General features: G+C 42.7%; 1 protein-coding gene across 7 annotated transcripts in view; it reads left to right on the top strand.

The window, feature by feature from the left end:
• LOC309619949 (uncharacterized protein) overlaps positions 1-25,446 on the top strand; it is a 552,071-nt gene that overhangs the window by 167,277 nt on the left and 359,348 nt on the right. For all 7 annotated transcript variants that reach the window (XR_014239279.1, XR_014239280.1, XR_014239281.1 and 4 more), the window contains one exon: positions 5,225-5,326. Coding sequence is in view for 1 of the 7 variants with exons in the window: in XM_082375954.1 (XP_082232080.1) it covers positions 5,225-5,326 (102 nt within the window). In the remaining 6 variants the exon portion in view is untranslated. The remainder of the gene's footprint in view (positions 1-5,224; positions 5,327-25,446) is intronic.

The raw sequence follows: 25,446 nt of genomic DNA on the forward strand, positions 1-25,446 counted from the left end.
ATTTTCTTCTTTTGCACTTTCCCCGTCTTCCAAGCCTGGGTGCCCATTCCATGCTCTTGAGGACAACCCTTCTCCACTGTAGGATCCTCTCCTGAAAGTGGCAGCTTTGTTCCCCCCCCCCACCAACACACACATACACACACACACACACACACTCTCTCTCTCTCTCCCTCTCCCTCTCTCTCTCTCTCTCTCCCTCTCCCTCTCTCTCTCTCCCTCTCTCTCTCTCTCCCTCCAGAGTGCTTCTTTCCAAGGGCAAGGACCATGGCTGCTGAGGTTTCTTGTTCAGAGCCTCTGAGAATTCTGTACACTCGGCACCCTTCTCTCATTTCTCAAGACCCTGTTTTCTAAATGGAAACTGCGGAGGCTAAGGTGCTGCCATGGACTGAATTGTGTTCCCCAAGTTCATGTGTGGAAGCCCTAGTGCCCAGTGGGATGGCATGTGGAGGTAGGGGTCTTTGGGAAGTAGCGAGGGTTAGATGACGTCGTGAGGGTGGGGCCCTTGTGCTGAGGTTAGTATCTTTATAAGGAGAGGAAGAGGGAGATCATGGAATCAGCCAACACCTTGACCTTGGGCTTGTCAGCCTCCAGAGCTGTAAGAAATAAGTATGTGTTGTTTAAGCCCCCGGTCCGGTATTTTATTACAGCAGCCCAAGCATGCTAAGTAGATACCTTGAAGCCTCAGACTGCACCCCCTTCTCTGGCAGCACAAGGTCACAATTGTATAACCCAGTGTCGATGTACTGTGCTTGGAGTCTCCAGTTGCCCTTTCTGAGTCTATAAACTGAAGACATGTCTGGGCCTTCCTTCCTTGCAGAACGTTCTAAAGACCAAGGGGATATGTTCTCAAATTATTTCTGATGAAAGGGGAAAAAAAAAAAATAGGAGATGGTTTCATAGTCCAAGGGACTATGGAATCCCACGCTGGAGGTTTACAAAGTTGAGTTAAGGGTTGGAAAGTTTTCTTGTTATTTCATAGATTTTTGTAAACTTGTAACCAAAGTAAACAGAATAAGAACAGCGTCACTGGTAAAAATATTGACTGGTACCATAGGCTACAAGAAAACAAATTTGTTAGAATATTTTTCCACATTTTCCAATTCTGTCTTAAAGTTAGTTAAACATGTAGAATTCTCTAATTAGCTTCTTAGTCATCTGATGAAACAAAGAATGCTTTGGGCCTGGTGCTGCAGGGAACGTAACCTTTCGGTGGTAGTAACTTGTTTTAAAAAATGAAATTTGCTTTGCATTTAAAAAACATATATACCTTAATTGTGTGGTTTTATGGTTGACTGGAAGTTGCAAAAAGGGGATTGTGGTGTCCGTGTTTGGTATTTTTTAAAATTAATTTTAATATGAATTTAAAGTGCAATCAAAGATCTAGCTTTTTCCAAGCAGAAAAGTACTTTATTCCTAATCCATTTCAATCCACTTCAACCTATTAAGCCTGGCAGAGAGATGAGGCTGGGCCAGGAGTTACTGATTAAACAGGACAGCCCACAGAATGGAAAATTTAATGAATCCTGGCCTGTCACAGGCTACCAAGCTACAATCACATTTTTATTCATGATCACTTAGAATCTCGTAGGAAGTTTGGCATTCCTGAATATCAGTCAAAATATAAATTCATAAAATTTCCTATTGATTTTAGAACAGTAAGACTGAATCCCAAATTCCATTAGATTTCAGTCATTATATTTGTTTCTAAAATACAAAAGAATTTCTTTGACTTTTATTTCAGTCAAATGGGCATGAAATATACCTTAGTGTAATGTTTTGTTATTGTTGTTCTAAGTTTGGTTCAACTATAAATAGGTTAAGAAAAAAATGATGTCTTCAAATTAAGGAGGGGATTCCTAATAGAAAACCAAATGAGATCTATTCAAAAGCCATTTAAAAACATTCAGCAAGAATTGTGAAGGGCTTCCTAAGGAGTGTTGTTGCACTCAGACTCCCTTGAGTGAAAGGGATTGAGAAATACTCCAACAAACTCTTTCAGGTGCCATGACTCATGCTGTGTGAATGCAAAAGATTTCTGACTCAAGTCAACCGATGTTGAAGTGCCTTTGAAGTCTAGAGTGCTTCGCTGATGAGTAGAAACTTCAAATAGAATATGCCTGGCAAAGCAAATCACATGGTGAAACCAAACGCTTAGGAGAGGTCTCTGAGGTATTAGCATCTCAGATGTTAAAAGAAAACACTCCCATTTCTTCAGATGCATCTGCTGTTAGCAAATAGCTAACCCTAGTACTTTTCAAAGATGTTCCTCTGTCCTTCCTGAAAACCCGATTGGGGAGGAGACTGAAAATACGTTTTAGACAAGATGCAACTCAATTCTGCAAGTCAATGTTGCCCGTGCTCCAGGTGAAAACATTTGAGGCAACAGATGAGGACGTAATAGGGTCTACTTTTTAAGGCTTTTTTTGAGGTGTCTTTGGAGAACGTGGCCAGGTTATCAGAGAGTAATAACAGTTGGAGTAACCAGCCTCATTTGGCTTGACAGTCTTGTCCATGCCAGTGCCCTCTCCCCACAAGGAACTGGGAAAAGGGGTCTCATGCCTTTTAAACCACAGTCGTAGGTGGCCGTGCTGGTGGCTGGTTGACGTCTGGGCACACAGAAAGCGCACTGTTGCAGCGAGGGCGCTGGAAGCCTGACAAGTCAAACAGCCTGAGTCCCGGCTCTGCCATTTCCTGCGGGGGGGGGGGGGGGTCTGAGCCAGCTTGCTTAACCACACGGGATTTCAGTCCTGACTGTGAGACGGGGATGAAATAACCGCCTCATACAGCGCACTGCAGTCTTTCATGCACAAGCTTGGAGGGGAGACATAGAGGGCTGGGGAAGGGGAGGGGGACCGCAGGCCGACTGCCTGGGTGGGAACTGCGGGCCTCCACCTCGGAGCTCTGTATCTGAACGTCTCTGCACTGGATGACAAATGTCAAACGGGGATAGTAATTGTCACTACCCTGTGGGCCTTCATAAATCACGCAAGTAAAATATGTACCATGGTGATACTCTAAGTTTGTAATGTATTTGAGCTCTTATTCAAATAAAAATAGGCAATAGGAAATTATGAGTAGACGGCAATGAAATTCATAGGGGCCCTCATTTTACTGATCTATCGTTATTCTGTAAGGAATTCATAAATAAAGGAGTAAGGGGTTAAGTGGTGCTATCACTTTCAACCAACAGAAAAGTGGGAATGGCTGTAGATACTACTCACTCTGTGTTTAACTGAAGAAAAAAAAAAAAAAAAAGTCCAAGTATTTGTCCTAGTCATTGGTGCTAGGAATGGAAACACTTTCCATTGCTTCAGGAAATGTTCATGCAGCATCTGCCTCGTGCGTAGGTCTGTGCTGGGAACCAGAGGTGCAGAAAGAACGTATGCTGCCCCAGGGAGCAGACTCTACCTGGTCAGGAGCGTTAGGACACTCAGAAGAGTATGGCAGGAGTCGGATAGGGCTCTATGCCGGCCTCTCAAGGGATGGCCCAGCGCAGATACCCTTCGGTCATCTCTGCCAACTCCTCATTCCTCTCCCGGGACGGAGGACCCCTGATAGGAAAGATTACCAGCAAGGGTAGGCAGCCTCTCTGGGCATTTTCTCTCCATGAGATTCTACCCCCTCTTCTAATGCAGGGTTTCTCAGCAGTGTTACATCAAAGCAGGTGCAGGAAAATTACTCCATTAAGCCAAATTCTAAATAGAAACTGTGAGTGAATGTAGTTTGATGGATGTATATATAACTTTGCAAAACTCTACAAAGAAAACTTTGGTTTTTGCGTTTGGTTTACAGCCCTGTTAAAAATGGAACAATTAAAAGTGCAGACTCTAATGTATCAATACTGCTGAAAGAGGCCAGACACCATTGACCCCTTGCTGCCTGAGGAAATAACAAAATCAGTGAATTTTTTCTCCTACTCCCAGTGCTATCCAGGGGCTGTAGATTCAAACTTACTGATAAATTCAATTAAAAAGGTAATATCTTGCAATTACTAAATTCAGTTGTCTTTATATGAGTCCATGCAGACACATGCAGGGACAATTACATGCAATTTGATGTCAAAATAAGGCAAGCTAAGAAGCTGAAGGAAGCCTAAGGTTCTTCATGTTTCTAAAATAATATCCTAGGGCATTTTTCCTAATTAAGGTTTAAACAGGAGAATTATATGTGTTGACTTGTTACTTTCGTTGTTTATTTCTGAAAGAGGTAAAAACCTTGAGTTATCATTAAAACCATTACTGAGTTTCGTATCAGCAGATATCAACATTGTCAGTTTCCTGGTCTTAACCACTGTGAAATTCATACAAAACCTTCCCGTCATTTCTGTTCTCCTTGCCCCAGTGGAGGAAGAAAAAGATTTCTTAGGTCTCCCCAAGGTCAGTTTTTATGGATAGCAAACATTTAATCATAAAAGGAAACCATGCTCTTTAGAAGGGTGTTTTGTCGGGGCAGCAAATTATGCTCAGAGACTGTGATTGTCTTTGCCAGTAATTAATTTAACACAGGTTCACTGCAGAAATTACCCGTAATTTCACAAGCCAGTAGAGTACAGGATAATGTCTGTTAATAAGCCACTAAAGAAGTAACATACTCCAAGCCAATAATAGCTTAATCACACTATTGTTCCAGGCAAGGGGACGATGAAAGGAATAGAGTCCAAGTTTAGTTGAGGTGTACCTTTCTCTGCGTTGGTTCTCTGAAGAGTTGCTTGGCCACCTGAGAGCCATGTGTCAGTGCTGGCGATGGGTCCAAAGTGAAAATCCTTGTTGCTGGAGCGCCTTGCCAGGGAGTGAAGGTACAGGTGTTGTGCGTGAGATTATCTCCTTCCTGGGGCTGCTTCATGGTCTCCAGCACTGCCGGCAAAGAGTCGCCTTGCCCAGGCTGGAGCTGATGCCCCCGGGTCTTCAGAGGGCCATTCAGGTCCGCAGTCGCCTTGCCCGGACCAAACACCCTGGGACAGTCCTCACAGACTCTGGGTGTGTGTAGTCTGAAGGGCCCTGCCCTAGCTGCTGCTGCTTCCCATGTTTTTGTTGTTAACCACATGCATGCATGATGACGTCCTGACAACAGTTTCTCTTATACATCAGAACGACTTTACTCATAATCACAACTTTGTTGTCGTCATGAGCAAGTGGGCTGGAAATCATATCAAACCAATGCACGACAAAGGGGATAATTCCACTTGATGAGTTAGCTGTACTGATCAGGAAACCTCTGGTTTCAGGAGAGTGAAAACCAACTCTAGTCACCTGAAGAAAGACAAGGCTTTGATTTCCATCGTGATGAGAGGTACAGGTGAATGCAGGCGCTTCAGGGACGCCCTTAGGTAAGTTTTGCTCTCCACTCTTGAAATCTGCCTGTTGACCTGATATGTTAATGCCCTTGTTGTTTACAGAGTGTGCAGACTACTTATTCCTGAGTGCTTCTCCTAGTATCTGTCCCTGGAGAAGTCATCAGCACTGCCAAGCTGTCACCAATTCCTTGGTCTCTCTGCTCATCATTTTAGTGCCTCATTAACCAGAATTACCGAGCGTTAATCCATCAACCTTGAACGCTCACATGGCGTTTACTTGGCTAGCTGTTTTGTTGGAACTTCATTATTAGGAAGAAAAAAATTAAAAAATTAAAACGGTGCAGATCTATAGCAGTGGAATGCTTAACATTCTGTCAGTGCCAGAGCGGATCTTAAAACTAAATTGAATCTGTCAGTGTGTCCCTTACATAGGGAAAGGCACAGATCGCATTTGAAGATTTTGCCCTACCTTCACAGAGGAAACATATTTTGATGTTTGTTTACTAAAAATAATGTTTCCTATATAACAGAACAAAGCCCTCCCCATTTCTTTTCACCAGTAAGCGAGTAAATCAAGTTGTTGATTACTAATTAGGCTAAAAATAAGGTGAAACGTTTTCAAGACATCCAAAACATTGTTTCAGTAAATTCAGTAAATTATCAAGATACATATGTTCATTTCAGACCCCTTTGGAATGTCAGACTGTTTTAATTTATACTACAAAATTTATTTCAGTTGTAATTTTAGTTTTGAAATTAAGAAGTTAATTTTGGATATTGAAATGGTTACCATTAACTGCATTTTGTCTGTAACTCAGAAAATTATGGATATGTTTTCCTATATGTTTTCCCCTATTTGTCATTTAGATGGGTAAGTGACGAAGCACTGGTTGAATGTATGTAGTTTACCTCTAATACCTATAAAAACCACTCCAAAATGCTCAGAGAATGCAGAATTATTGCTGGTGTGTTTTCTTGCTTGTGGAGAGGTATTATATATTCATGTTTAACGCAGCAGACTCAGCATAACTATGTCTTATCACTGCTCGCTACGGTGGATTCTTGAATTCAGTCACTTCAGCCTGATAGCACAGAGTAGCTTTTGCTGGGCGTGTTACAGAGATCTGACACTGTTAGGTCAGAAGGTCCCAACCTTATACCCAAGCAGGGTGTAAGGACAAGATGTGTGAATTTTCCACGTTCCTAGTTGTTGCCAGGCCCCATGTCAGGTCCACTCATTACTTACCCTCCACCTAATCCTCTTTTCATTTTCTTTGTGATGGAGAGTTTAAGAATTTTGCTACTGTCCTACTTGACCTGTGCATGTGAAGCACATTAGGACTAGTAACCAGAAGCCAGGTTAAGCACAGAAGTAGTCTTAGTCTCTCAGTCAACCTCAAGACGTTGGTATGAAGGGCAAGCCGTGCCGCCTAGACCAGGTACCTGAGACAATGCTCGGGTGTGAACTACAAATCCTCCTCTGGCCTTCCTCCAGGGGCTGGTGGCCCTTTCCCTGGGTGTCTGAAAACGGCAAAAGGAGAATGTATTGCGTCTTAGGTTGTACTTAACGCTGCCTGTGAGCTGATTCCAACTGCTGGGTCCCAGAGTACAGATGATTCCCGCAGTCAGAGTGGGATTCTGAGAGTCAGGTAAAAATAGGATCTTTGGGGGGCGGGGAGGAGCAATGGGCTCATTTTCCCAAGACCCGAGTGCACAGTCGGGGCAGAGACAGGAGGCACCTGGGTCTCCATAATCCATGGAGTGAAGACTTGTGTGGAAGGAAGAATAGAAGCTCACAGAATTGCCTTCCCTACTGAAAGACTGAACCAAAGTTAATATTGCATTCCTGAGGAGAGTAGCAGAGACTAGGGCCACCATCAAAACTGGAAAGTGTCAGGTGTATTGTTTTCTATCACAGCCCCATTTGACTCGCTTGTTTGAGATGTGTGGGTGGGACTTGGAGAATGATGTAGATTCGTAAACTCAACAAGATGCTGATTCGATTTGCAACTTTGGTCCAGATGTTGTCTTTTTATTGGAAGAAAAAACAAACAACCTGCCACCAGGTATTCAGTTAAAGATCTGCTCATTTTGACCAGTATTTATTCTCCCAATATTCATTCTGTTCTATACTTTATTCCTATAAACCTAACCAAGTTTTAGCAAGCAGGCGGGCATCCAGTTAGATCCTGCATTGCCCCACTAGTTTGTAGCTTGGTATACAGTCACATGACTAAGTTCAGGCCAGTGGAATATAATGGTAACAACATGAACAATTTCTGCCTCCAGTTCTTGAGAAAGAAGGACAGATACCTTCCATTCTTCTTTCCTTCCTGTTGGCTGAACAGTGTTGGCAAATGGAGCAGCTGCCCTTAGCTCACAGGTGCTGAGTCATGGGTTGAGGATGGCAAAGTTAGCCATCCAGACGTCTCTGGGCTGTTGCATGAGAGAGAAGCAAGCGTGTAGTCCATTTGAACTTCTGTATTTAGAGTCTTTGTGTTACAGTAACTTTACTTCCCAAATAATGAGACTATAACCCTGTCGGTCCACTTAAGTTCCTGATTCCACATTCAGCCTAGGCTATTTGTTCAACCCCAAATGCTTGTATTCTCTTGGTCCCTTGAAGGCCCTGTTCTTTGGAGTGCTTGGGCTTCGCTGTGTCTCTCGCTCTCTCTGTGCCTCTCCATCTCGGTACAAAATCAAGGTGCACTTCCGCAAAGGACAACTCACACAGACATGTAGGTGTAACCACATTCACTAGTGATTTAGACACTCTAAAGTTAAGTATTTGAAACTTTTATTGTTAAAAATTGTTCCTCAGAAGTAAAAGAAGATGAGTAATTTTACAGTGGAGAAACCTGAAACACTTGATCAGCCCAGGGATCAAGGTCAATGTCAACTGGGATATGTCATGTTGATAGCATGTGACCTTGATATGATGTAATGAGAAGGGCACTTTACCTCTGTGGTCTTCCTCCCAGATGCCTGTCACCCCAACCTAATCACGAGAAAAACACTGGAAAAAGCAAAATTGAAAGACATTCTATAAATCTGTCAAGGTCATCAAAAACAGGGAAAGTCTGAAACTGTCAAAGCCTAAATGAGACCAAGAAGCTATGGCCACTAAAAGTTTATGTGATGTCCTGATTTGGATCCTGGTGCAATAAATGGATGTTAGGGGAAAACTAAGGAAATCCAAATAAAGTATAAACATCAGTTAATAGTAGTGTGTCAGTATCAGTTCATTAGTTATAACAAAGTACCGGATGAATGTAAGATGTTAAAATAGGGGAACTCTCCAACATTCTTGCAACTTTCCTGTAAATCTAAAACTATGCTATAACAAAAGGTTTACTAAATTTTTTAAAAATGTGATTTAGCATTTTCTCTCTCTTGCTTAGGGTGATTTCTTTCCATTTAAAGGTGAAGTTTAATGAGAGATGAGAAAACAAAGCATGCAAATGTAGGGACCCCTGGCTGTGTAAAGAGGACAAGCTTGGGAAGCAGATGGAAGTTGAAGGAGAGGTTTTGTTTTGCTTATTTGCAAAATGAGTATATTTATTTATTTTAAAAATTATTTATTTATTTATTTATTTATTTATTTTTGGCTCCGTTGGGTCTTTGTTGCTGCGTGTGGGCTTTCTCTAGTTGCAGCAAACGGGGGCTACTCTTCGTTGCGGTGCACGGGCTTCTCATTGCAGTGGCTTCTCTTGTTGTGGAGCACAGGCTTTACTCGTGCAAGCTTCAGTAGTTGCGGCACGTGGGCTCAGTAGTTGTGGCTGTGGGCTCTAGAGCACAGGCTCAGTAGCTGTGGCGCACAGGCTTAGTTGCTCCTCGGCATGTGGAATCTTCCCGGACCAGGGCTCGAACCCGTGTCCCCTGCATTGGCAGGCAGATTCTTAACCACTGCGCCACCAGGGAAGTCCAAAAATGAGTATGTTTAAATGTGGGTGGAAAGGAAGCATTGGAAGGAGAGGACAAAATTCTGGAAGGAGAATAGATAATAGTTCTGGTGACTATCCCGAGAAGTCAGTAGCCAGTGGGATCCAGAATACAGGTAGACAATAGGAATCTTTGCGGGAGGAGATAAGGAAGGAAAGATTGCCCCTCTCACAGATAAAAGAGTCAGTCTCACACTAAGAAGTTCCAATCTCAGAACTTCTGTTTTCTCTTTGTAGAAAAGTACATTATTTGGCTGAGAATGAGGGATACAGTCATTGGATGTAAGGTTTAGACATTAAGAAAAAGCATCATCTATCCAAAGACTCAGAAAAATGCAAGAGGTATAAGCATGTAGTAAGTGTCCAAGAAACTAGAACCAAAGATAGAGTACCACTAGGGTTTACCCTCTCCATGCTTAATTCTCCGTATTTTGTATCTTTCTCCCTGCTTGTTGGTTTCGTTAGATATATTGATCATGGCCACTTCTGGGGAAACATGGGTAGCAGGGCCCCTGCACCCCACTCACACATTCACCAGAAGAGACGTGTTGGTACTTTTCACTGAGGCAGAGAAATGGGAGCCCTAGTGACCAAGTCAGGGCTCTGGCCAGGCTGCCCCATTCCAATCTTTGATGTAATTCTAGGCAGGTGCTTTGTTTCTCAGGTTTCTCACCTCTACAATGAAGATGGTACATATCCCCGAGGGCGGAGATAAGTAAATAGCAAATACAGAGCACACAAGCCAATATTTGGGGCATAGATCAACTTAGTATTAGACTGTTGATAGAGGATGTGTGTAAGACACTGGGCCACAGGAGTTGAAGGCATTGGCTGGGTACCTGAAGGAACAGGAGACAGCTGGACGATGTACGGGAGAAGACAAAGAGGTGAAGGGGCTGGAGGTGGAAGATGTTTGCAGGAGGACATGAGCTAGAGGAATAGAAGTGCGCGTGGCCAGAGAGACGAGTACTTGATGAAAGATGTCTGAGATGAAGGCATCCCAAATGATGGCAAATTGATGGAAGGACAGGGGATATTTGGAGCAGGCAGTGTTTGGGGACATCCAAACAACAGAGCCATAATGGTTTGTTGGTTCTGTAAAGGAAAGCGTTAATAAGAAGCAGGAGATGGAAAGAGGAACAAGGCTCTGGGCATCACAGAGAGGACCACGACTGATGAACCAGGGGAGACGAGGGAGGGTGAGAGGTCAGCGGCTGGTAACTAGAGAGGAGATATTATACCACTGGGAATCTGGAACTGTAATCAGTACAGTGTCACAGATTTTTAACAGTGTTAGAAGTGAAATTTACTTAATATGACACCATATCAAAGTACATTACTTTGCCTGAACTGGTTTGGTTCCAGATTGCCATCAAAGGGAAATATAAACGTACGTATTCCTCTTAAGAAGGATAGTGTATGGCTTTGTACACGTTATTAGATTTACTTCGGCTGATGAGTGGTGTGAACAGTCGTGGATTTCTGAAGGTTGGTGTATTGCATTGGAAGGTCAGTGTGCTCATTATCTGTTGGATGCTTGATTACGCCTTTGAACAGCATCGTAATTCGGGGGGGGGCGGTGTTCTCATGTTCTTTCTCATCCGTGCTGAGTTTTCCGTTGTGGAAGATGCCAGCCATCAGGAAAAGGGCATGTTTTATAGGGACAGACGTAGTTGCCAAAGAAAAACGATTGTCATCGAATTGTGGTTCTTTGTCTTGTAACTTTAGTGGTGCCATTCTGCATATGCAGAAGGAGATAAAATCTGAACCCTTCATCAAGGGCTGGCTTCAACCTTCACATGTCACATGGCAGTTTTAATCTTTCAGTGTGTTCTCAACTGTTTCTTTTAGCTAACTGTGAACTTGACCTCAGAACTACTATTGTTTTCCTTTTCATCTTTTTAAAATGACTAACCAAACATGATTCTCTTTTAAGGGCTATATATGTCAAGAGTTTTGAAGGTTCGTAATGTAACGAATCTGGGTGGCTCTGGTATTCAAATCGAGCATGTATTTTGACTGGATGTGACGTTCATGAAAAGACCTCCTATATTGTCCCAGATTGCAAAGCTATTATACGATATAATTGATTCCAGATCATGTCTTTAAAAACTTAACTCCTTACTACTAATATGATAGATAGTCTTGATAACACTGGCATTGAAAATTCTTTTCCAAACAATGGAATGTAATCACAGAAAACAGAATCACCACTTGACTGCCAGAGAGTTAGTTTATTTTTCAAGGTCGTTTTACCCTTGTTGAATTCTCCTGAAACTGTGAGCAAATGGCACCTATATTTTGCTGAGAGCTCCAACTTTGAATGTGCGTGGCAAGTTGCTCTCTTTTGTTTCTCTGTGGTTGGAGAATGGCACTGAGGACCCTGGGTAGCTGGGAACTTCTACGTCTGCCTGGGCCTTAGAGGCAAGGCAACTGTCAAGTTGACCTCTGGTTCTTTCTCCATTATGCGAGTCTAGAATTCCTATAAAAACACCATGTGACCTGGAGAGCCCAGTAATTGCTGAAGAAATCTGGGCTTTTAGTCAGCTAGTACTCTTGACTTTGGGTCTATTCCAGGACAAGTCGTTCAGCCCCTGTGATGACATAAGCCCCTGATCAGCCCAGTGAGGGAGGTGGGTAATGATGACCTACACTTCAGAGCTACTGATAAGAATACTTTGGGACGGATGATGCTCGGATTAAAGGTGCAATGGAAGTTGCTACTTCAGCAGCATGTATTTAGCCATTTAACAGTATCATCGTTTAAGCAGAGGAAACTGGTACAGCTGTGGCGAGTAATGTTTAGTCTTCACTAGGGGTTCTCAAAGTGTGGTCTTCAGACCAGCGGCATCAGCATTGCTTGGGAGCTGGTTAGAAATGCAGATTTTCAGCACCCACCCCCCACCTGCTGGATCAGAACCTCTGCTGCAGGGTGGGAGCAGCTGTCCGTACATTAACAAACCTCCAGGGATTCTGATGCGAGTTCAAGTTTGAGATCCACAGCTCTAGACCAGAAACCAGCAAGCCTTTTCTGAACAGGGCCAGATAATAAAACGTTACTGGCTTTGCAGGCATATGGTCTCCATCTCAACTACTCAACTCTGCTGTTTGAGCCTAAAAGTGGCCATAGACAGTACATAGATTAACAGACGTGTCTGTGTTCCAGCAAAACCTTTATAAAAATGGTAGCTGGGTTTGGTCAGCAGGCTATCACACTTGCTGACCCCTATTCTAAACCTCTGTGACTCATTTTAGATCAATTTGGCTTGTTTTCTGTGAGTTGAACTGAAGACGTTTATCCACATATGATTTTTTATTTTTTAAATTTTTTATTTTATATTTTTTGGCTGCACCGCACAGCTTGCTGGATCTTAGTTCCCCGACCAGGGATCGAGCCCACACCCTCAGCAGTGGAAGAGTGGAGTCCTAACAACTGGGCCGCCAGGGAATTTGCACACATATGATATGTTTTTTTTAAAAGATTCTCTTTATCCAAAATATGCCTATTACTGAGTGCGAATTGAAAACATGATCTTTTTATTATTTGAATTTGTAAGGTTTTTGTGTGTAAACAGAAAAGGAGATGCTTATGATAATTAAGGGAAGATATATATTTATTTAAAACATTAATATTGTATTTGAATTCATTATTAATACATAAGGAGCAAAATCTTACCTTAGGTCTTTTTGTTTTTTGGTTTTTGGTTTTTCTTGTTTTCTTTTTTTGTTTGTTTATTTTTTGTTTTTAATTTTTTTAATTTTATGTTGGAGTATATATCCAGTATTTTATATTGGAGTTGTGTTAGTTTCAAGTGTACAGCAAAGTGATTCAGTTATACATATACGTGTATCTATTCTTTTTCAAGTTCTTTTCCCATTTGGGTTATTACAAAATATTGAGCAGAGTTCCCTGTGCTATACAGTAGTTCCTTGTTGGTTATCTATTTTAAATATAGCAGTGTGTACATGTCAATTTCACACTCGCAATCTATCTGTCCCTTCCCCCCGGTAACCATAAGTTCTTTCTCTAGGTCTGTGAGTCTGTTTCTGTTTCATAAATAAGTTCATTTGTATCATTTTTTTAGATTCTACATATAAGTGATATGTGATATTTGTCTTTCTTCACTTAGTATGATAATCTCTAGTTGCATCCATGTTGCTGCAAATGGCATTATTTCATTCTTCTTAATAGCTGAGTAATATTCCTTTTTTTTTTTTTAATATTTTTAGATTTATTTATTGATCTATTGATTGATTGCTATGTTGGGTCTTCGTTTTCTGTGCGAGGGCTTCCTCTACTTGTGACAAGCGGGGGCCACTCTTCATCGCGGTGCACGGGCCTCTCACTATCGCGGCCTCTCTTGTTGCAGAGCACAGGCTCCAGACGCGCAGGCTCAGTAATTGTGGCTCATGGGCCCAGTCGCTCCGCGGCATGTGGGATCCTCCCAGGCCAGGGCTCGAACCCGTGTCCCCTGAATTAGCAGGCAGATTCTCAACCACTGCGCCACCAGGGAAGCCCTCCATTTTTTTATGTAGCACATAATATCCATTCCTCTGTTGATGGATATTTAGGTTGCTTCCATGTCTTGGTTATTGTAAAAAAGTGCTGCAATGAACATTGGTGTGCATGTATCTTTTCAAATCATGGTTTTCTCTGGATGTATGCCCAGGAGTGGGATTGCTGGATCATATGGTAGCTCTATTTTTAGTTTTTTAAGGAACCTCCATACTGTTCTCCATAATGGTTGTACCAATTTACATTCCCACCAACAGTGCAAGAGGGTTCCCTTTTCTCCACACCCTCTCCAGCATTTATTGTTTGTAGACTTTTGATGATGGCCATTCTGACTGGTGTGAGGTGGTATCTCATTGTAGTTCTGATTTGCATTTCTCTAATAATTAGTGCTGTTGAGGATCTCTTCATGGGCCTCTTGGCCATCTGTATATCTTCTTTGGAGAAATGTCTCTTTAGATCTTCTGCCCATTTTTTTTATTGGGTTGTTTTTGTTTTTGTTTTTTGTTTTTGATATTGAGCCACACATAAGCTGTTTACACATTTTGGAGATTAATCCCTTGTCAGTTGCATCATTTGCAAACATATTCTCCCATTTTTTGGGTTGTCTTTGTGTCTTGTTTATCGTTTTCTTTGCTGTGCAAAAGCTTTGGAGTGTAATTAGGTCCCATTTGTTTATTTTTCTTTTTATTTCCCTTATTCTAGGAGACGGCTTGAAAAAGATCTTGCTGTGGTTTATGTCAGAGTGTCTTGCCTATGTTTTCTTCTTAAAGTCTTGCATTTAGGTCTTTAATCCATTTTGAGTTTATTTTTGTATATGGTATTAGAGAATGTTCTAATTTCATTTTTTTTACATGTAGCTGTCCACTTTTCCCAGCACCATTTATTGAAGAGACTGTTTTTTCTCCATTTTATATTCTTGCCTCCTTTGTCAAAGATTAACGGACCATAGGTGCATGGGTTTATCTCTGGACTTTCTATCCTGTTCTATTGATCGATATTTCTGTTTTTGTGCCAGTACCATACTGTTTTGATGACTATAGCTTTGTAGTATAGTCTGAAGTCAGGGAGCCTGAATTCCTCCAGCTTCATTTTTCTTTCTCAAGATTGCTTTGGCTATTTGGGGTCTTTTGTGTTTCTATACAAATCTAAAAATTTTTTGTTCTAGTTCTGTTAAAAATGGCATTGGTAACTTGATAGGGATTGCATTGAATCTGTAGATTGCCTTGGGTAGTATAATCATTTTGACAAAATTGATTATTCCAATTCAAGAACATGGTATATCTTTCCCTCTGTTTGTGTCATCTTTGATTTCTTTCATCAGCATCTTATAGTTTTCGGAGTACAGGTCTTTTGCCTCCTTAGGTGGGGTTATTCCTAGTTATTTTATTCTTTTTGATGTGATGGTAAATGTGATTGTTTCTTTTATTTCTCTTTCTGATCTTTCATTGTTAGTGTATAGAAATGCAACAGATTTCTGTGCATGAATTTTGTATCCTGCAACTTGTATCCTGCCTTTTGGGTTGTAATACCAATTTTGCCAAACATAGAAACACTAATGTAGATAGCTCACATTCACGGTTTCCTGAAACTTTTTAGTGTAAGAAAAGTTCTCAATATGTATAATTCCTTTTTTCTAAATCCATAAGCATGATTTAATAATATACCATGTGTGCATTTTAATAATATGTGTATTTGTATACATAATAATATTTGTATCTTTACACATGCATTATATGGTAAATAGGAACAATTTTCTAGTCCCTTCCATTTCTATTTTTAAAAAACATTTATTTATTTATCTATCCATCTATTTTGGCTGTGCCAGGTCTTAGTTACAGCATGTGGGATCTTCATTGCAGCATGTGCACTTCTTAGTTGTGGCATGCGGACTCTTAGTAGGGACATGTGGACTCTTGGTTGCGGCACGCGGGATCTACTTCCCCGACCAGGGATCGAACCTGGGCCCCCTGCCTTGGGAGTGTGGAGTCCTACCCACTGGACCATCAGGGAAGTCCCTAGTCCCTGCTATTTCTTAAAGTTAAAGCTGGTAGGAAATATTTTAAGTGCAGTTATATACTTTATTGATAAAATTATTTCTTACTCTTCTCTAAGTTTACAGAGAGCCCAGGATTATTATCAGATAGATTTGGATATCTTATAGTGCTAGCATAGTCTTTTACTGAAGAAAACCATTATAAATATTTCCTGAGATACTGAGTGAATGAATGGATTAATGAATGAATCAATCAATGAAGCATTATCTGAAGTTAGGACAATTTTTTTTTCAGGCCATGGAGCTTTAACAAAACAGCTCCATGTAACTGCTGCAAAATGATAGATAATTGCCCTATGTTCATATGTGAAAACATGTTTATATTAATTTACACTATGTATGTATTTTTCTCTTGGTTAGTCTATTTTATATTGTATCTTTTTTTTTTTTTTTAACAAAATTACTATAAAAGCCTGCTAGTTTATGATGAAGTTTCCACAGGCACTAAAACCAAAAGAAAAATAATCAAGTCTATTCCTCCTGTGTCCACAATTTGAAAATTGTTATTTTTGGATCATTTTCAACCATGTTCTTCATTTTTTTTCTTAATTTGGCTACATTATTTTTATTTTTAATTTGTGCTTTTTATTTCTCGCTGGCCAGGTTTTTTTGCCTTTAAAAATTGGTTTAGAAATGATATAACCCATGGAGACCTCTGTTATTCTCTAACCATCCATGTGACAGACACGCTGATGGCTCAGATGGGTTAGTCAGGGTGTAAAGTATAGGTGATTGAAAGCTAATTAGAGTATTCTGGAACTGGAGACACAAACCACACAAAATAGTCAGTTTTTGATGAAGGAGACAAGAATATACAATGCGGAAAAGATAGCCTCTTTAATAAATGATGTTGGGAAAACTGGACAGTTACATGCAGAAAAAAAAAAAAAAACAAAAGAAACTGTACCACTATCTCGCACCATACACAATAATTAACTCAAAATGGTTTAAAGATTTAAGTGTAAGACTTGAAACCATAAAACTCCTAAAAGAAAACACAGGCCATCTGCTCTTTGACATCAGTCTTAGCAATATTTTTGTGGATCTGTCTCCTCAGGTGAGGGAAACAAAAGCAAAAATAAACAAATGGGACTAGGTCAAACTAAAAGGCTTTTGCACAGTGAAGTAAACCAACGAAACAAAAATGCAACCTACTGAATAAAAGATATTTGCAAATGATATGCCTGATAGAAGGTTTAATATATAACCCATAGAGACCTCTGTGGGTGTATGTATAAAGAACTCATGCAACTCAATGTCAAAAAGAACAAACAAAATGATTTAAAAATGGACAGAAGGTATGAATAGACATTTTTCCAAATAAGACATGCAGATGCCAATAGGCACATGAAAAGGTGCTGAACATCACTATAATCATCGGGGAAATGCAAATCAAAACCCCAATGAGGTATCACCTCACACTGGTCAGAATGGCCGTCATCAAAAAGACAACAAATAACAGGTGTTGGCAAGCATGTGGAGAAAAGGGAACCCTCGTGCAGTGTTGGTGCAAATGTAAATTGGTGCAGCCACTGTGGAGAGCAGAATGGAAGTTCCTCAAAAACATTAAAAGTAGAACTACTATATGATGTAGAATTCCACTCCTGGGTATTTATTTTATCCCCAGAAAATGAAAACACTAATTTAAGAAGATACATGCACCCCAATGTTCATAGCAGCACTGTTTTTAATAGTGAAGACATGGAAGCAACCTAAGTGTCCATCGACAGAGGAATGGATAAAGAAGATGTGGCACATGTATATATATACACACATACATACAAACACACACAATGGAATACTACTCAGCCATAATAACATTAGTCAGAGAAAAACTCATTATATTTTTTTCACTTACATGTGGAATGTGAAAGACAGAACAAATGGACAAATACAACAAAACAGAAATAGACTCACAGACACAGAGAACAATCTAATAGTTGCCAGAAGGGAGGGTGTGAGAGGATGGGCAAAATAGGTGAAGGGGAGTAAGAGGTGCAGAATACCAGTTATAAAATAAGTAAGTCACAGGGATGTAATGTGAAGCAGAGGGAGTATAGTCTTTGCATGATGCATAAAAAATATCCCTTATTTCAAATAAAGACACTAAAATTTCAGGGGCTTGAGGAGCATGGTCAAAGTTACAAATCAGTAGTGACAGGGTCGGAATCTGGAACTTTTCCTTAAAAACTGCTAATACAACTTCTTAGGTTTACATAAGTAATGACATGAAGGAGGAAAAATTGTGATAAATGAAAATGGCCAAGGAAAGAGAAGCAACAAATGTCTGAATAAATTTACCCATCCTAAAGGCCCCCTTTTTATCATGTGATGCTCTATTCGGTATATAAACAAGATCCACTTATGTTATTAGTTCACTAAGTGAAATAATTCATTTCACTTTTCTCTGAGGGTTTTTTCAAAAGAAAAAGAAGTGGGCCAGGACAGAATGAATTCTAATCATGAATGAAGATGAAGGGGTTCTTTGCAAATGGGTGTATGTACTTACGAGATACACTCACAGTTTTGTGGATGCAGATACCATATATCTGTGCATAAACTCTACATTAGCATCCGCGATTTTTCAAATAAAAAGGATAATTTTTATGCATGCATGTGAAAGTACAAAATTGTTCATGAATGCCTTGCCTATTTCAATATTGTGAATTTCATTCTATACATAAACAGCTATCTAGATGAGTAGCTAGATGGATGGATGGGTGACTGATGAAGAGGGGACAGAGAAATTTATGCAGCATCGAAAGTCTTTGGCCACTGGGTGTCATGGATTTCCCCTGTAATCATTAACCCTTCACTGATATTTGAGGGGTTCCTGTATTTCCAGTGCAGGGGTTAGCAGCGTAAATGGCAAGTTTCATTAAACTATGCCACAGTCCTTTTTCAGATTACTATGCTTTGTTTAAAACACATTGTCAGTATTATTTTCTACCTAAAACTGGCTGATGAGGATTAAATCTCCAAATATATATTTTTAACCTCTGAATATTTAAATGTCCAGGAATTATATAGTTGTGTTGATTATACTTAGATTTTATTGTATCAAACTCAAACCTGAAGACTTTTTGCAGTGCATTTATGCATGTGCTAGGGTATGTTTTTAAAGAACTCTTTGCTCTACAGAATTTCCATAGTACAAAGAGGTACAGATTTTTAGACGTAATGATTGTATTTGAGCATCTACTTGCTGTTATTGGGACCTGATGTATACATGTGTGATGGCAGATGTATTATGAAAGCGTACCATTAATGAGAACCAGAGAGCCAAATATCTTCCTTGTGGATGTGGTCCAGCCTACGAAGTCTGATGGAGGTGAGTGGTGTGACAGTTAAAAACAGTTGTGCTTCTTCTGTCACAGAAATGCTGCTGAGTTTGTTTAAAAAGCACTGCAGGGGCTTCCCTGGGGGTGCAGTGGTTGAGAGTCTGCCTGCCAGTACAGGGGACACGGGTTCGAGCCCTGGTCCGGGAAGATCCCACATGCCGCGGAGCAACTAGGCCCGTGCACCACAACTACTGAGCCTGTGCTCTAGAGCCCGTGAGCCACAACTACTGAGCCCACGAGCCACAACTACTGAGCCCACGTGCCACAACTACTGAGCCTGTGTGCCTAGAGCCCGTGCTCCACAACAAGAGAAGCCACCACAGTGAGAAGCCCTCGCACCACAACAAAGAGTAGCCCCCGCTTGCCACAACCAGAGAAAGCCCGCACACAGCAACGAAGACCCAATGCAGACAAAAATAATTAAAAAAAAAAAAAAAAAGCCCTGTAAACATAGAATGTGCCAGGTGAGAAGACTTGGCCAGATGCTCCAAGGACATCATGGAAAATTTTCTTGTATTTTCTCACTTTGAAAACTACTTATTGCCAAAATTGCTAAGGTGAATCGGATGAAGGGGTTGACTAGTTTAGAAGTCAGTATCGGGCTTCCCTGTGGCACAGTGGTTGAGAATCTGCCTGCCAATGCAGGGGACACGGGTTCGAGCCCTGGTCCGGGAAGATCCCACATGCCGCGGAGCCACTAAGCCCGTGCACCACAACTACTGAGCCAGTGCTCTAGAGCCCGTGAGCCACAACTACTGAGCCCACGAGCCACAACTACTGAGCCCACGTGCCACAACTACTGAGCCTGTGTGCCTAGAGCCCGTGCTCCACAACAAGAGAAGCCACCACAGTGAGAAGCCCTCGCACCACAACAAAGAGTAGCCCCCGCTTGCCACAACCAGAGAAAGCCCGCACACAGCAACGAAGACCCAATGCAGACAAAAATAATTTAAAAAAAAAAAAAAAAGCCCTGTAAACATAGAATGTGCCAGGTGAGAAGACTTGGCCAGATGCTCCAAGGACATCATGGAAAATTTTCTTGTATTTTCTCACTTTGAAAACTACTTATTGCCATTGCTAAGGTGAATCGGATGAAGGGGTTGACTAGTTCAGAAGTCAGTATCGGGCTTCCCTGTGGCACAGTGGTTGAGAATCTGCCTGCCAATGCAGGGGACACGGGTTCGAGCCCTGGTCTGGGAAGATCCCACATGCCACGGAGCAACTAGGCCCGTGCGCCACACAATTACTGAGCCTGCGCGTCTGGAGCCTGTGCTCCGCAACAAGAGAGGCCACGATAGTGAGAGGCCCGCGCACCGCGATGAAGAGTGGCCCCCACTTGCCGCAGCTGGAGGAAGCCCTCGCACAGAAACGAAGACCCAACACAGCCAAAAATTAAATAAATAAATAAATAAATAGTTAATTAAAAAAAAAAAAGTCAGTATCTAAGTCCCATGATGGGATATGTGTAGGGAAATTGCTGGGAAATTGTTGGAAAGATGAAAAGGGGCTCATGGGGCAATTTTATTTTATTTTTCTCGTTTCTGTTTAAAACTAAGTCTAGAAAATGTCCAAGTTCTGTTTAAGTGCATAGCACTAAATCTTGGACTGAATCTTTAAATGACAGTATTTGCATATTCTAATTGTCACGGACAATTTAATAAATTGCTTTTTGTGAGTCATGCTGAGATCTTTGCTTTTCACACAAGGGGGTTGACAGTGGTGTCATGATTCTCCCTTAAAATTACTGAGAGGGCTTCCCTGGTGGCGCAGTGGTTAAGAATCTGCCTGCCAATGCAGGGCACATGGGTTCGAGCCCTGGTCCGGGAAGATCCCACATGCTGCGGAACAACTAAGCCCGTGCGCCACAACTACTGAGCCCACGTGCCACAACTAATGAAGCCTGTACACCTAGAGCCTGTGCTCTGCAACAAGAGAAGCCACCGCAATGAGAAGCCCACACACTGCAATGAAGAGTAGCCCCTGCTCGCCGCAACTAGAGAAAACCTGCGCGCAGCAACGAAGACCCAATGCAGCCAAAAATAAATAAATAAATAAATTTATTAAAAAAAAATTACTGAGAAAGGTACAACAGTAGGAGTTAGCAAAATGTGTGGGTTCATGGAAAGTCTGCTTTTGTTTGAGAAGAATTTTTCTAGTTAAATTGGAAAAACACAGCCAATGCCCAATTCTTTAATATCCATGTTCAATATTGTTTGTGGAGATGGTGACAGAGGAGGAATCAAAAATCAGTGACAAAATGGAGAGGTGCTATTCTTGGTTACAACTGTCAATAGGAAAATTTTTTGAAATGAGATGAAAACCAAGAAAAATTTAAAACCACTCATTTAACAGACATTTTTAGGGCACTTACTCTTTGAATGAAGCTGAAGTTCTGCTTCACCAAAACCCCAGCTTTCAGGGAACTGTCAAACTAGTGGAGAGTCAGATACTAATATACTCACAAAGATATGCCATTAAAATGGGACATGTCGTGTTGGTAGCCCTGTTTTTGGTCTTGGGGTGCAGAGAAGGTCTCCCTGATGAATGGATGCTGGTTCATCAGGCCGGTGGGGGCAGAGCTTGGGACAAGCGTGGTGAGCGTAGTTCGGGGGCATGCCTTGAGGGCAAAGCGCCTGGATGGTTGAGGGACTGAGAGACTGTCGCTTGCAGGGAGTGTTTATAGGATGGGAGGAGGCTGGCCACCTCAAGGTGGAGGCATAGCGTGCGATACTCTGGAGAGAGCAGGGAGGAGGGAGTGTCTTGTAGGGCTGCTTAAGAAGCTCTGAGCGTCTTAGCCATCCCTGAAGAAGGAGAGACAGAAGGGAACGGGGAGGGCAGTGAGAAGGCCGTCACGGTAACGTGGGTTGGAGATGAGGACAGCTCGTATGAGGGTGGTGGTGGCGTTTGGAACAAATCAGATGCAGTTGAGAGAAGGTTTGCAGATGAAGTTGACAAGACAGGCATCGTTCGTAACTGTGTGGTGGGAGGAGGTTGGCGAGGGGGGGGTCCTCAGGAACACATCTCAGGTTTGGGGTTGGATTAACTGGGTGCATGGGAAGTGAATGCTTGAAGGACCCAAGCCTAAAGAAAAAGGTGATGAATTCCGTCTGGGGTTGGTGAACTTGAGGTGCCTTCGAAACATTAGTGGAGATAAGTAGTGATAGACATTTGGTTACTGGTCTGAATTTCTGAAGAGAAACATGAGCTAGGAGTGGAATAATGACTAATTTTGTATGTCAGCTTTGCTGGGCCGTGGTGTCTGGATGTGTGGTCAAACATTATTCTCCATGTTTCTGTGAGTGTGATTTGAATGAGATTAACGTTTAAATTGGAGGACATGGAGTAAAGCAGATTGCTCTCCCTAATGTGGGTGGGCCTCATCCAATCATTTAGAGGCCTGAGTAGAACAGGACTGACCTCTCCCGAGCAGAAGAAAATTCTGCCAGCATGTGGCCTTGAGACTTGAACTACAGTATCTGCCCTTCCTGGGTCTCCAGCCTGATGGCCCACCACGTGGATTTTGAACTTGCCGTCTTCCCTGATAGCATGAGTCAGTTCCTTAGAGTACGTCTCTTTCTAGATATTTACGTTTCCTATTGGTTCTGTTTCTCTGGAGAGCCCTGACTAATACGGATGGTTATCCTGATGTCAGCGGAGTTGCTTAGGTGGGAAGTACAGAGTGAGGAGATAGCAAGTCAAGGAAGGACTCTTGAGAAACTCCCATTCTTCGAACCTCACGTAGCAGCCGCGTAGCGTGTGCTTACTCGGCATGCCGCAAGGTGCCCCTTCCTTGCCGAGAATAAATGACTCCTCTGTGCACATTTCTTCTTGGAGATGGGCTGGAACCAGATTCTCTGTGAGACTGCCTTGTAGTTTTTTGTATGCCACTGTTCTGACAACAGTGGATCGATGCAGGGGTCCAGTGTGATCCAAGGGGACAACTGGATGTTCTTTCTGGAAGGCTCCGAACCGGAGCCGAGAGAAGGCTCACTTTCGTTCCGGTGTATAGATTCAGAGATATGAGGCATGGGAACTTGCAGCGGAGGGGGGCCCAGTTGGCCGCATTTGCAACTAGACCCACTCATCGGAAAGAATAAAGCCTGTGTTTGGAGAGAGGCAGGCGCTCACGTGCTCGTGCCGTGGGGAGAGTGCGGGCACAGGGAGGCGGCCCAGCCTGGCCCCCGGGGGGGAGGGTCCTGTGCCGCGTCTGCTGCGCCAGCCCCCGCCCCTCTCCCTCCTGTGTGTCTCCCCACACACATGCCCTCCTGTCGCCTCAGTTAGCTACAGCGTGGCTTCTGTCGTTGGACACCAAGAGACAGCTGGCTGGCAGGCATGGTGAGGGCAGCCAAGCCCACTGAGTAAAAGGAGGAAGAACATTCGAGTTTGGAGGAAGGAGAGAGTGGGGAGGCCCCACTGAGTTTTGCAGGCCAGAGATGGTGGGAAGCTTTGCAGAGCCGTTTCTGCAGTGACGGGGCGGAAGACACATGGGGGCAGCGTGGGGAAGTGAGCTGCACGTGGTGGGGGAGTGAGAACAGGCACTGCGGGGGCCACAGCTGGCCTCGACAAGCTGGGAGCTGGGGAGGGAGGTCAGAATACAGAGGAATTCCCCCTTCTATTCTCCCCTCCCCTCCCTTCCCCTCTCCCTCCCCTCCCCTCCCCTCCCCTCTCCTCTCCCTTTTCTCCTTCTTCCTCCCCTTCCTTCCTTCCCCTCTACCCCCCTCACTGCCTGCTGTCCTGCCTGCCTTTCTTTCTTGATGAGAAACGTAAAGATATGTAAATATTTTCATGATTCTTCTGGTAGAAAAGGGAAGACTAAAGAGCAAAGGTGTAGTAAAGAGTAACGTCGCTGACAAGGAGAGAACTGAGTCCAGAGACCAGAGGAGGGCTGCCCTCAGGAGGACCCAGGAGGGCTGAGGAGGGACAGTGCAGGCTCGGGTGGCTGGTGGCCCGGAAGTGGGAGAACGCGAGTTCCTGTTGGATGGATGAGGTTTTACCCTGATGGAAGCATTGTGTCCTCTACTGAGTGTAAGGAGTGAGGCAGGAATGGGTTGGAGAGCAGTGGACCTTTAAAAGAATAGTTGTGAATAGTGGGTATGGAGTTGAAGTAAAAAGTGTGTTCGTTTTCCTGGATATTTTAAAGTCCCTAATGGGCTTCGTTGATCAGCAGTGCATTGTTATGCATCTGCCACTTGGGTGTGGTTTTCCTGGTAGTCCTCACCTGTCTGGGTGAAAGGGAGCAGAGAGATTTGGGTGAGAATGTTTTGTCTGTTACGTATGAGAAAATGCAGAGCCAAGGCAGGTTAGCTTATTGGCAGGGAAGTTATTAGAAAGAGGAACATTTACCGTGACATAAGTGGATATGCAAACAAGAAAAAATAACAAGGGGCGATGGATCCCGTGCGAATTTGGACCAGGTGGTACTGAGCAGTATTTTTAGTGGGAGTGGTCAATCAAGCAATCCGCAAGGTAGAAGACGGAGGTCTGCAGATGAGAGACTTCAGTTTGCTCTTTTGCAGAGAGAGCAGTCATGGAAAAATAAAATGAACAAGTAGATGACCACAGATGCAGTTCCAGTCTGGGCAGTTGTGGGAGACGCAAGGAAGAAACAGAGACATGAAAATGAGTGTGGCGTCAGTTAAAAAAAATAGAGTGCTGCGAAGCCCTAGCGCGATTCTGCACGCTGTATGCACTTTGTACCCTGGCCCTTCTGGGCATACGAGTGGATGGATGAAAGGCCATCAGCCACCACAGAGGGCCTTTCTCTTACTGCTTCTCGGTTTACCTCAGGTTTGTTTTGGTGGGTGAGGGACCTGCAGTCTGATTAATTAGGACCTACCTACAGATGAACTGGGAAGAAGATGACATCACAGTGGAGCTCAGTTTTTGCATGCCGGCAGTGAGCTAATTCAGTGTTCGTTAGAGTAATCGATGACTTTATCCTTAGGAACTCACAGGTTGAACTAGGCTGAAATGTGAACATGATATCTGTTCCTCACCGTGATGGCCGTGGAAGAGGCACGGGTCATGCTGGGAGAGGGCTTGCAGGGCTTGGCTCTGGTGCGACATTGGGCAGATCTTTCTGTTTGTTTGTTTTCCTAATACCTATTGATGCAAAATGATAACAGATGCAAAACCATTATATATTGTACAACCTGGCGGGGAGGGCAGACACCTAGAGTCAGTGAAAGGTCTTCTGAATTATTTGAGCTCAGCAAGGGCATTCCGTTGAATCCCACCTTGAAATCATTGTCTAATGGAGGAAAACACATACTGAAAACAGACTTTGGACCACTATGGAAATG

This window comes from Balaenoptera borealis, assembly GCF_965194805.1.
Source record: "Balaenoptera borealis genome assembly, chromosome: X".
NCBI classification, from domain to species: Eukaryota; Metazoa; Chordata; class Mammalia; order Artiodactyla; family Balaenopteridae; genus Balaenoptera; species Balaenoptera borealis.